General features: G+C 36.3%; 1 protein-coding gene across 18 annotated transcripts in view; it reads left to right on the top strand.

Moving 5' to 3' along the window:
• RhoGAPp190 (Rho GTPase-activating protein 190) overlaps window positions 1-13,207 on the top strand; it is a 178,655-nt gene that overhangs the window by 27,428 nt on the left and 138,020 nt on the right. For 16 of the 18 annotated variants that reach the window (XM_083117888.1, XM_083117883.1, XM_083117887.1 and 13 more), the window contains exons 6-8: window positions 744-1,416; window positions 5,044-5,253; window positions 6,685-6,696. In XM_083117888.1, coding sequence (XP_082974014.1) covers window positions 744-1,416; window positions 5,044-5,253; window positions 6,685-6,696 — 895 coding nt within the window. The remainder of the gene's footprint in view (window positions 1-743; window positions 1,417-5,043; window positions 5,254-6,684; window positions 6,697-13,207) is intronic. The other 2 variants (XM_083117880.1, XM_083117885.1) reach the window with 1 other exon arrangement.

Below are 13,207 nucleotides of genomic sequence, written 5' to 3'. Positions count from 1 at the left end.
TTGTTATTGGTACGTTTATCCTGGTACTTGCCCCCCCCTCTCAGATTAAAGTTCCTGGTTGCGCCTCTGGTGCATGTGTGTGTGTGTTGAGGTGGTAATACGCAAGGTTGAAATAGAGAAGACATCTGCTTATGGCCTTGAATTTTTTGAAAATTTGCCTTGAAAACTGGGAAAACTTGAATTTTATCATGGTCCTAGAGTAGTCACCCTGATATACTATCTAACCCCAATTTTACATTTTCCTGTATTATACACTTGATTTTGATGGTCCCAATAAACCACATGTTATAATATTTTCTCAAAATTTTCATGTTAGAATTTTTTCAGCTGAACAGGCACTTGAAAAACATTAGAAATCAAATTCAAACTGCACACATTTAACAGTTGTAACTAGTGCTGGTTCATTTTTCAGTAAGAGTCTGCAAATTTTGTTCTTAGTGCACACAAATATGCTATTTGTTACTGGAATCAAATTTAAAAGTATTGTAAGAAAAATTAATTCTGAAATGGCCCATGGCCCCTGTCAAAAAGTCTTGCATGATTGCTTCAGAACCTTTTAATTTTATTGTATTGAAAAACTTAAAATTGTTAGGATTAAAGTAAGGTTAATGAGGATTGAAACAAAATAAAATGTAATAATAAATACATTTGTTATGCCAGTTTTCTTTTTTACATATTGTACGAGAAATATGTCAAGTGATGAAAAATCTTTGTGTCTGTATTTTGATTTTTGTTTTTTACAGGCATTGAAAAAGAATATGAACAGAAGGTGCTGCCTGATGGGAAGATCAATATAGATGGTTTCTTGTGTGTGTTTGATGTCAGTGTAGTTCCAAGTAGAACAATTGAAAAACAGGTGGAATTTGCTGCTAGTATTTTGAACAATTTAATGAAAGCAAAAAAGCCAGTAATTTTGGTTACTACCAAGAATGATGATGCCAATGAGTCCTACGTGAAGGAAGCAGAAAAGCTTGTTAGCAGGAAGGAATATAAAGGAAGCATTTTATTGATAGAAACGTCTGCTCATGAAAATGTTAATGTGGACTTAGCATTTATTGTTTTAGCACAATTGATAGATCGAACCAAAGGCCGGACAAAAATTGTGCCTTTCGTTGAAGCAGCTAGAGTGAGAAAAGAAATTTTGGATGAAGCAACGGAAACCTACCAGAGATTAATTCGATCTCAAGTGACTGACTATCGGGCATTGTGGAGTAGCACATCGAAAAAGCTTGCTCAACACCAAGATTTTATCCACTATGTTGAACTATTTGGAATGGACAGTGCACAAAGACTTTTTAGAAGACATGTGAAAAAGCTAAAAGATGAACACTTAGCAAAGAGAGTGCAGGGTTATATGGAAATGCTTCCAGATATTTTGCAAGAAATGGTTCCCGATTTGTCAAGTCTGAGAGATGGGTAAGTAGTAGAAAGATCTTGATATTATATTTGTATATATATTGTTTCTAGAAATGTCCTGTACTTCCCTGCTGAAGCACCACTGAATCAACTTTATCTGATGCTTCTTTATAATCAAATGTTATTCAGAGTGGCTCATATTGTATCTACCAACTTTAATTTACAACGGAAAGGCAGTGAGTCCTTGTAGTAACTTTTTATGGTTATGAAATAAACATATACACATAGGCATTTAATACAGTGTATAATATGGACAATACAGACATCAGTGCACCTTGAAAGTAATGTCCTCTAAATGTTCTCCTGCGTGGATGCACTTTTCGAGGCAGTGTGGGAAGGTTTTCATGACACACGTCTCAACATGTGCTGTGGAATGGTGTGTGTGTTTCATGGCAACTGATGTTTTGCAACAATGCTGTTTGTGTCTGGAACAGGTGCATGGCGATCTTCAGTGTTCCACTACACTGCCTGGTGACTGTTTGGACAAAGGCTTTCACCGCCACAATCTGCCTCTGCACCGGCCAACACTCCATGGTATACTAATTGCCTGACTTCCAGATCTCCAGGGATGTAGGTATGCCACACATGAAGAATTGCATTCTGGCAAGGTTGCCAACTCAAATTGGTAGATACAATGTGCACCACCCTGTATGTTACAAACTCTTTCTGCCCTGCTACTTATATTTCATATTCTCTCATTATGTGCCAGAGTAGATGCTGAAGAATCAATTCTTTGAAAAAAGTTTTTTCTTTTCAAACTATATTCCATATTACCACTGCTAATGAATGTACAAATTGAACCCATTTTTTTTCCCCCAGGTAACTTTGCAATTATTCTTAAGATAGGTCCAAAATCCATGGCTACCATGTCAAACACTTAGTCAAGTGTAAAATTCACGAAGAATCCCAAGTTAGCATGGATTCTTTTCCATGCCTGAAACTATATTCATGAAAAAAATAGTCCCTCTTTTCATTACAGATTCTGGCAATATATTATTCTTCTGAATATTTTTGAATAATGTATTTTGAGAAAATGAAAATGATGATTGTCACACAAATTCCAAACTTATATGTTGTGCACATAAGAAGTATTAGTATGAGATAAATTGCACAGTTTACCAGTTTCTTTAGGAAATAGATGCATTGTTGGTTCTTGTTAAACAGTATACATGAGTTTCTGAATGTTTTAGTTGTGATCACGTGCATCGTTCACCCTGAAAGTATCTTGATACAATTATGTCTGTACCTATGTTGCTACAGATACCAGGTGTTTCAGAAATAATTAAGGGGTTTATTTCAAGTAAACTATTGAACTTATGTTAATGAAACCAGTTCGAAATGATCTAGGAATGCAAACAGTTTGTCAGTGTATGTTTTGTTACGCTGAGAGTTCACATCCCTGCCGCTAGTTGACACTCAAATCACCCACATCATTCAGTGTTTTGGTCCCCAAGATCACTGGACCTTACACAGTGCGACTTCTTTTTTGTGGGGTTCCATCAAAGACAGGGTATTTGTCTCACCAATGCTGCGTGATATCCCGGACCTAAGGGAGCGTATCATCACAGTCATAGAGACACTATCGACAAGTTTATGTTGATGCGAGTGGGGCAAGAAGTAGATTATCACGTTAATGTGTGCCATGTTACCCATGGTGCATACATTGAACATTTGTTAGGTACCAAAAAAAAAAAAAACTGTTTGCATTACTTGTTCTTTCTGGACTGGTGTCATTAATGTAAGTTCAATACGTTACTTGCAATAAATTTTTGTAACACCTCAATTATTTCTGAGACACTCTATATATGAACTTTTCGGCAGTTCAAATTATTTCTGAAATATTGCCTTTCAAGTGAATGGTAAAGGGCTCATTATGTATAATGGAACCTCAATTTTACATTTTCTCTGTTGTATGAGGGATGGAAAGGAAGTAGTGGTGTGTTACTATTGCCATATGGCAAATCAGACCACCTTAAATCGATGTTTTTGAAGTGTGAACAACATAAAATTGAGGTCCACTTTCAGAGTATGGAACAACCAAAAGTCACTTGCAGTAAAATCCGCAGAGTATGGTAATAACAGGAATGTTCTCCTCAGTGAAGACTTTGTGCCCAACAATGTGCGACTCTGTGATCTCATCTGGAGTCAGCTGCATCGGAAAAGTCTTCACAGTGACATGTCTCAACTTCAAAGTGTCTGACAGAATCACATGAATCCATGAGAGATACCAACTTCTTGTTCCAACTTGATGATGGCCACTGTTATACTTTTTCAATCATTTCTTTGGTTCTGGATGTGGGAGGCCTCCGGTTGTGCTGGTCATCCACCATCTTCTGTTCATTATTAAACTGGGAAAAAACCAGTCGTAAACTGCAGGTTTTGTTAGTGCAGTACCACATGTTGCAGGGCTGATTTAAGCTGATTTTCCCAATTTTCTCATGAACTTTATGTTCGTACACTGTTATGTTCATACACTGTTCAAATTGTGACATTGTGCCGAATGACCAACACTCATGTCAAACTGCAAAAGAACAGTAATGACCCTGCATGCCAAAACCTGTCCAGACCTGTTGCAGCTGCAGCAGACATATCAAGCTTCCCACTACAACAAAGCTTGTTATATCTTCTCTCTTGTTCTCAATCTGGAGGGTAATTCAATAAACTTTTTGATTGCCCCTCATAAATTCTTTAAACAGAATCCCTTGGGAAATGTATCAACAAGGTTCCACTGTATTGAAATAGCTGACATTTAACCAAAAAATTCTACTTTAATCATATTATGTTGGTGTGAAATGAAATTTCTCATTTTACATAATCCTTAGGATCTTTGAACCCTCATCATTCTTTGCAAGAAAAATAGAAAAGTATACTCTGAAATTAGTGATCAAATTTGAAACTACTTTCCGATACTTATAATACAATAATCAACAGATAACCGCACTTCATTGTCAACCTCTAAGGCAGCGTGGTTAGCATAGTATGCTATGATGCAAGGGGTTTCAGGTTCGAACCTGGCATGAGTGTTCTTTGTGAGTGTCCCTTATCAGTTTCATCATATCATCACTCATCCTCATATTTGTGATGAGCTACAAGTGGCAGAAAATCAAAGTAAAATAAGTCAAACTGTACTTCAGTATCAGAATATGCTCATCTTGAGTCATCTTTGTTTGTTGTTGTTCACTACGTTGTGGCTTTTCCTACACCTACTTGCCTTTCCTTGAAGATTGTGTTAACTTTTCTTCTGGTTATGGCAGCAACATGTCCAGTTTAGCATGTCAGTCCATGCATAAATCATAAAAATTAGGTGTCAACTGAATGTTTGGTATTATGCAGTTGAAATATTTTAGTTTTAAGTCTGTGAGTAAAATACTTGTCATTAAACATAGCAAGTAATACAAAACAAAGCAAGTAATTCAAAACAAGATTTGTGAGAAGCTGTATGTGTGTCTTAGCTTCATAATTTTAGTGTAGAAAATTGTTCATACAAATGTGCATGTATGTACTTGAAAATTTATATTGCAAGCTTATACCATAAGTTCTATGTTGTATTGAATCAATGAAAATTAATTGAAAATATATGAAACAACATGGTATAATTTTTATTATTACATCATTGCTTTATTGTAGGGATTGGCCAACTATTCAGCAGCAAATTAGAGAGCATCCAGATTTTAATCAATATTTTTATGAATGCCCTGAGGATATCTCGTGGGCAGACTGTGATTTTGTTGATAGTAATGAAACACGAATACCATACGAGGTATTGGATACTAGCGAAGCAGAAACCGTGTACAAAAACCATGTAAATGCACTTCAACAGGAGCAGAAGAGATTGGAGTACGTATATTTATTTCTTACATCTGTATGTGTGTAATGATTTGTAACACTAGAACTGCAGAAGTGGTCATTTTTACTGCTGTTGAATTCCAAATTGCTGTTAAGACGTTAATATCTCTTCGAATCATCTGAAATTCCTTGATTTTTTTTAACATTGAGAATATATTTTTGATTTAAAAATTTAAAAATAAATTGATTATGTAGTTATTCATCGAAATACCTCCAACTGCGGGAGTGGTCAAAATGATCGCTGTGACCCTCCATTTTTTATGCAAAGGTAAACAGAAAAATGTTCGGGAGATGTATTACAAAATTGGCCTTCAAGCTACTGCCATCTGGTGTGTCATTTATTAGATTTATCAGTAGGTGGCAACAGCTTACAGGTGAATGTTCAATCTATTTGTTTGAGCCAAATAGGGAGTTGTGAAACTTTGAAAGCACTGTCTTTGTTTGTCGTGTGTTCTTGATATTTATTTCTCACACACGTGAGTGATTATTGTGCTCTAAAAATGGCTGAATGTGGACTATGAGCTGTGTTGTTTTCTGATTTTTATTTCAAAATTGGTTAAGTAATTTTTTCAGAGCTATGAATTTTCTGTAGTTTTATAGCAGGCATCGGTTTTGGCACTGAGAAGCATTCTTGATTTCTATTAGGCATTTATGCATGCATGCGAGAGGTGAAATTTTTAAACATGTACAACTTTTAACTTAAAAACAAACGCACAAGCGTTAGAGGCACATATTTTTGGTAAATATAATAGCAAAATATCTGTACAAAAAACTGAGTCAATTTCGGGTTCAAAAGCGGTAAATAAAATAAAATTTCAATGTTATATCGGTGAAAAAGCGTTATATAAAATGACATTTTGGTTTGAAAAATGTGAATATAATCCCAAATTTGATTTAAAAACTGCACTTCCTACACAAAATAAACATATCCCTTCATTTATGTCATTACCAGACACTTAAGTTTATTCCTGTACAATGGGGTCCATTTTTGCTTCTCAAATATTGGCAGCAGAATTAATCAATTTTACGTGAATTGCATAACACACACGATAATTCTGACTTCGGAAAGTGTCACATCAGTAAATAAACTCTAAATTTCTTGTTTCGCATTTTGCAGTTCATTTTGAATTATTTCATGACAAAACAGGGTTGGAGAATGCACACCTCACCTTTCAGGAACATGAAAAATTAACATTACAATGTGTTATTTCACATTTTGTGTTTTCGTCAAAAACTAAATATGCATGCCTCTAACTATCGTACATGAATGATAAATACTGTCGAGATGGTTTGGAATTATTTTTTTTTGGTCAGTGTATTGTTTCAGTATATTATGTGTGAGGAGTGTGATTCGCTGGTGTGTCATGAAAGTAATAATGTATTAAATTAATAACAGTATTTTGTACATTTCCTTTGCTGCAGGCTACCTAGGAGGTACGTACTCATGCTGTAGATGTGTTTTGCTTTATCTGTAATTATGGTGGCTGTAGAAATGTGTTTTAGAAGTAGCTGTATTCAGTATAGTTAATGTATATTGTTTGTAAGATGCCAATTGAAGATAATAGTGATAGTAAAATCATGAATTTAATAAATGACAAAGTTTATCCATTGTAAGATGTCCAAGAACCATGCAGTTTTAGAATCTAAGAATCTTAAGTGTCATTGTTATCGAAATGGAGAAATACTGAATACATTTTTATTGATTTACAAAGAAGTGTGTAGCCAACCCCCGTGTTGGAGTGGTTAGCTCATCATGCTATGATGTCAGGGATCCCAGGTTCGAATCCTGGATGTTTGTGAGTGTCCATTCATCAATTTCATCATATCATCACTCATCCCCATCTTCACAAATTAGCCAAATGTAGCACAAAAGCAAAGTAAAATAAAGCAAATCAATCGAAGAAGTGTGATGCTTACAACAACTGCTTATTTTATAAGTAACGCTGTAATTTTGAAGACATGGTCCAGTGAAATTTTAATTTTTTGTTCCAGGATTTTACATTTTTCTACATTTACACTTTGCCTTTCCAGGTTTGACTAAAGCAATCTACAGTCAACTCTCGATACAACAACCTTTCACAGTTCCCGGGAAAGGGGTTGTTGGAATTTGCACCAATTTTCAGCTTAAACTGAGCTCAAATGAACACAAATATTCCTAGGAGACTGTAACACCATATATCCTGGTAGTTATACAACCTGTTATTCACAGGATGCATGTTGTGAGAAGGAAAATAGAACGTGAAAACGTTTTCACTAAAAAGGATTTAAAATAATGTTACTTTCTTTCAATTGTGCACTTTGCTCTTCCAGGAAATTCTTACAATTCTAGTTCATGAGAAACCTGTTTGCACTGAGACCTATGGAAAGGAAAACAATCTCTCACTTATTGCAAGCTGGAAGAACTTGACACTAGTCACACTGGCACCAGCAAAAGTCTGGAGATAATCGGTCTTAAGAAAAGTCACATTTTCTTTGCTTCAACCAACTTCATAGTCACCCCCCTCCCCCATTCAAGGGAGCAGTTCAAACTCCTTCTTCGACTTGCATTGTAATTCAGCCTGAAAAAGGAAACATGCAACTTGCGATCTGTTTTCACCCGATGCATATTCTAGAACACATTAAACATCGTCGCACTCTATAATCATTCGGGTTTGGAATTGGATTTCACTTTAAACTGTATATTTAGTCCCAATTAGCCCATCAGCATAAAATGAACTCAAAACAACCTTTATGAAACCTGTGCATTTTCAGATATCAAAATGGTAGATCGTTATTTATTCTCACGTTAATCGTCGATTTACTGTTGGATTTAGGAGTATTCTCGATGTCAAACATCCGCTACTCCAAACGTTTTTCCCCTTGAATAATGTTTATTTAAATCGGTCTCAGCATCCATTCTTACATTGAGCACTTTTTTTTCCTGCCACATGAATGGTTCTGAAGAAAAGCAGCGATTATATTGTGTGCATTTCCTTCCAACATGCTCCTGAGATTTGAGGAAGTTTATTCTCGTGTCAGATGCAAAATAAAATTTACAGTTTTGCTTATCAGAAGGCACAGAACATGAAGTTGTTTTAACTCTTGTTTTTCTTTATGGAGATCGAATTTTGTTATCTTCAAATCAAAACAGCTTTGCGAGAATCAAAACAATGACTTTTTGCTTCCCGGCGAGTCATTGATGTTATTAGCAAGCGACAGCTTTGCAGACACTAGACAAAACACAGGCACCAGCTGCAGCTTAAAAACAAGGAGACTGTCTGGAAATGCAAGCAACAGGTGGTCAAAGAGAAAATCCTCAGCACTTTAAGATAATGCAAGTGTCCAAGATGGAACTTTATCAGCAGTGTGAAGAAAGAAATGACCGTTGCTTTACATTTTACTATGCAACAGACAATAATACGGGCAATATTTCCTATGCAGTCAATAACATTAAAAAAAAAAAATAGGACCTGAATTCTGCAATTATCACATTGCCTTTCTGACATTGCCGTTCACACCATTGGCGGAAAATGTGCTGGGAAGGGAGGGGGTAACTTTTTTATTTTACTTGTCCTATTGTTTTTGTTTGTTTTCAAGAATGTATCCAGAACTGGTTGCCCCATTTTAGACATCAAAGGAAAGGAAGATGTGTCCACTTCACCCTTGCCTGTAATCACCCCGTGTGCACACATGAGCAAGAAAATCGTGGCAGAGTTTCACTTGCAATAAGCGAGAGATTGTGGCTGAACCTCCCCCCGCCCAAAAAGTTTTCTGAGAGGAAAAGAGAGAGGTCACTCAGCCAACGGAACACTTTTTTGGCAAATATTATGACATCGGCACAGTTAGGAAACGTATGAAGTGGGAAACTGGAGTTATGATGCACATAAGATCAAAGTCAACTTTTGCGGAAGCTTGGATGACAAATCATTACGTGGGTTGATGATCTTTAGTTTGCCTATGTGGCTTTGATTATCTGTAACAGTTTCGCTTTTTTATGAAGTGTTACAGGGAACAAAGAACATGTTTTGAATGAAAGCTGTTACCGGAAGTTGTGGGCTACAAGGCCAAGAGTTGTTCACTCTTGGGAACTTGCTGAACCCTAGGTCAGACCTGGACAGATAGTCCAGACTTCCAGGCACCACGCGTCTGTATTTTGGAACATTACTGTGATCTTATCTCGAATTTCTCAAGGTGGTGTATTTATCGATGAAAGAGCTTGACCTATCATACACATAGACAAAGACTGCAAGTCCAGCACAGTCATTTCGGGCTGCTTCCCCCCCCCCATCCAGTTGTCATCAGCTCTTAGGACAAGGAAACAAGTAAAGGTAGATTTAATATAACATCCAAGCACATTCGATCTTCTCTTCTTGTGTATCCAAGAGCAAGCAAAATCACAATGGCAAAACAAGCCTAGCATGTTTGGTAACGGCCGTCGGGGGCAGGGTAACATTGGCACGCTTGGGGGAGGGGAGGGTAGAGGTCAAATGTTATTGGATATCACTCAAGCTTGGTGTGGTGGTGTCTATTTTTAGATCAGACCCACTTGCGAGCGATAGAGCAAAACGAGTGCAAAAAACACATTTTTTTGGCCGATTTCCTTCAATTTTTTTCCAAATTTTTCACGGTTGCCGGGAAAAGGGTCATTACTTCGAGAGGGTCGTTATATCTGGGGTCGTAGAATCGAGAGTTGGCTGTATTGTAAAATTTTCTGAAATTTTGCTTTTCTTGCATTATAAATTCATCATCACAGCCCCCCCCCCCCCCTCCCCAAGTACATCACATCCTGTAATATCCATTGTGATTATAACATGATAGGGTGTGCTCCAGTGCAGTGAATATGTAATTAAAAATATTGTTATACACCACCACTGCAAAAGCTCCTATCATTTAGAAAGATTCCCAGATCAATACAGTACTTGCACATTTTCATTGATATGAATGTATTACTGCCAGGTATCCTCATGTTTATGTAAACACATAAAATAACTCACCTTAGGCATTTTATTTTCCTAACTCTGTACCTGTGATTCAATTGTGCTGAATTGGGTGAATATGCAAACATAATGTAATGCCTTTGACTGACCAAGACTCCAATATGGAAGTGAGATTGAGAGTTGAATACTCAACTTTCTTAGTAATTGAGGCAACTATGCTTGCTTAGTGCATTGTGCCGAAAGGTGCATGTGTTTGATTTACACTTTCATTTGTCATACCTGCCTCTTCAGGCTTTTTAATAGTAACACTTGAAGGATGCTAATCTATTGTCAAAAACAAAAGCAAGATACAAATGAAGGTAATGTTTCAGTCAGCGTGATTAAAATAAACCATCTTGTTAACATAGTGACTAATGTAACTTATTATTAGGACTGTTATAACCTTAATGGATTTTTGGTTTGCTTTACAATATTGCATCAAATTCTTTTCACCTTTATTTCCTCCCTCCTAATTCCTGTAGATTAATATTTCCTATCCAATTAATTCTTTGAGTGACTACATTCCTTAGTCCCCTTATTCTTTGTGGTTTCTAGTTTATTTTCACTCCCCATACCCCATTCAGGTCTCTGTGTTTCCATATATTGTTGCCTTACTTTCTTAATGCCCATGTTTCAGAACTGTGTATTGCCATTTGTTTTAAGTAGTTATATATTTCATGTCTGACTGCCACGCTGTAGACATGGGTTTGATTCCTGGGGTGGGTGATCTAAGGTCAGAATTTTTCCAGCCTTGTCCCAGCATAAAGTGGCTCTGGGCTCACCCAGCCTCAAATCAGTTGGTACTCGGGGGCAACTCTGGAGGGTAAAGTCAGCTGGAGCATGCTGCTCATCACATCACCTTCAAATGGCTGAGATCAAGAATGTATGGGGCCCTACTCCCACATCTCCTAAATGTGCCTTCACGGCATGGTGGTGCTATATGCATGGGGAACTTTACCTGATTGTTGTAGAAAGATGACATTCTTTTCTTTTTCTCAAAATGACAGGGCTTTTAGTGGAGGTGAAATTTATAAATTGTACCTCCTAATGACAGAAGTTAAAGAAGAAGAAAATTAAAATTTTACACAAAATTGGTATTCGACATGCTCATTTGGCAATCACAATAGAACAAAGTGATTGCAAAAATGTATATAGCACTGGTACATTCCTACAACCATGTATAGTTGCATTGAAAATAGACATACTTTTTGGGGAGAAAATAATGTAATAGATATAACTGAAAAAAATGGAAACTCTATGCATGCTGGATGGACCAAATTCAATCAGCCAATGTTATGTCAGTACCGTAAACATCTCTTTCTCACTACGACTTTGTCAGTGAATTTTGTTGAGTGTGTGTGAGTGATGGTGACTGTTCTGTCTGTGTACAACATGTTCAACTTTTGTACAGAAACATTTGAGTGGTGATGGCTCACAGACATATTGGCTGTTTTGTGATTCTGTCTGCAATCATGGTAGTCCACCTTATCTTCTACACGCACACACCTTAACTTATATAGTGATATTTTGGTGTTGCAGTCTCATATTGGGTCATTTAGATAATGCATGCATTGTCATTGTAAACTGAGATAACTTTGCATTTGTCATGATTCGGAAGCTTTATTGCATCTATTAAGACAGTCTCCATTCTGTGCAGATGCTTGAATATTGTCTGTAAAATATTTATATCAGATGCAGAGATGTGTAATAAATATTGTAGAAGCCTTTGCATGTTTCCTAAATACAGTGGAAACCAGATTTTACATTCCTGGATTTCCTGGGAGTGTGTGTGTGGTCCAACAATTAATATAATGAGCTCTGAGGAATCCAGGGTTTGAATCATAAGTATCACATGTTTGTTCCCTTTTGTAGTTCTCATCGTTGTCTTGTAATCAAGGGGTTCGGATCTCAGTTCAAATAAATTGTAGCTCCAGTCCCACGCCTTTCTGCATAAAGAAGACTTGAATACAAACTTCCACATTGTCCTTTTGTAGTTCTGTAATTCGTTTTACTTGTTCATCTCCATCAGCCCAAATAATAAGCAGAAAAAATAACAAAAAACAAATCTAATTGATAGTGTTCATTACGATGAAAGTTTTTTGTTTAATTTTAACTTTGGTTTTTAAGTTGTGGTATGAAATGTATATCCACACTTTTTCCTCAGGAATTTTACCAATCACTATTATGTTGCTTTTGCACTACTGAATCTCACATTGTCAACTGACTTATTTTATGAAAATGCCCTAGTGTTACGAAAAGTGTAGATTGTTTGAGCAAGCTATTGTACTTTGTTGTTGTGCATGAAGTGTTGCATGGTTTTCACTAGTTATTTGAAATTATTCTAGCTTAATGCCAATATGATATATACACATGGATTTTGTTTGTTAGATGTCAAGAAGATTTACATAGATTTCTTTCAGCCTGATGTCACAGTAAATACAGAGTATTATTGTAATTTGTTAATGATACATGTTACACCAGCTTTGAAGCAGAGATAATATGTGAAATTGAAGAAAAGTTGTTTCTTGTGCTTGACAATTCCTGTTCCATGACAGTCAATAGGGAACTTTGCCATTGTGAACAAATTAAGCCAGAAAGCTGTTGAGCATCCTCCCTATAGCTCAGATCTATTGCCTTGTTTATGAATGTTCGTTTCATTATATTGTTGATAAATGCCTTATTTTTTTCATTGATTAGAAGAGTTTGTGAATGCATGCATCCTTTTTTTGTACATCAGTGCACTTCTTCACCAACTGGGACTGTGTATATTTTTCTGATGTAAATGGAATATGTATGTAGTAAATTCTATGTTGTTGAAAGATTAATATAACACCACACTCAGATAGACTTAAAATTTTCATGTTTCACCAGTTTCTCATTGACATCTTAGAAATAAGTGGAAACGAGCAGCAAGATGTTTAGGAGGCATTCATGATTTGTTGACTTTGATGAAGCCTTTGTATTGGTGCATACAAACCTTGCTACTTTCT

Source organism: Lepisma saccharinum, chromosome 2 (genome assembly GCF_977018435.1).
Source record: "Lepisma saccharinum chromosome 2, izLepSacc3.1, whole genome shotgun sequence".
NCBI lineage: Eukaryota > Metazoa > Arthropoda > Insecta > Zygentoma > Lepismatidae > Lepisma > Lepisma saccharinum.
The sequence above is the reverse complement of the archived record's forward strand: the minus strand, read 5'-3'. Positions and strand labels throughout refer to the sequence as shown.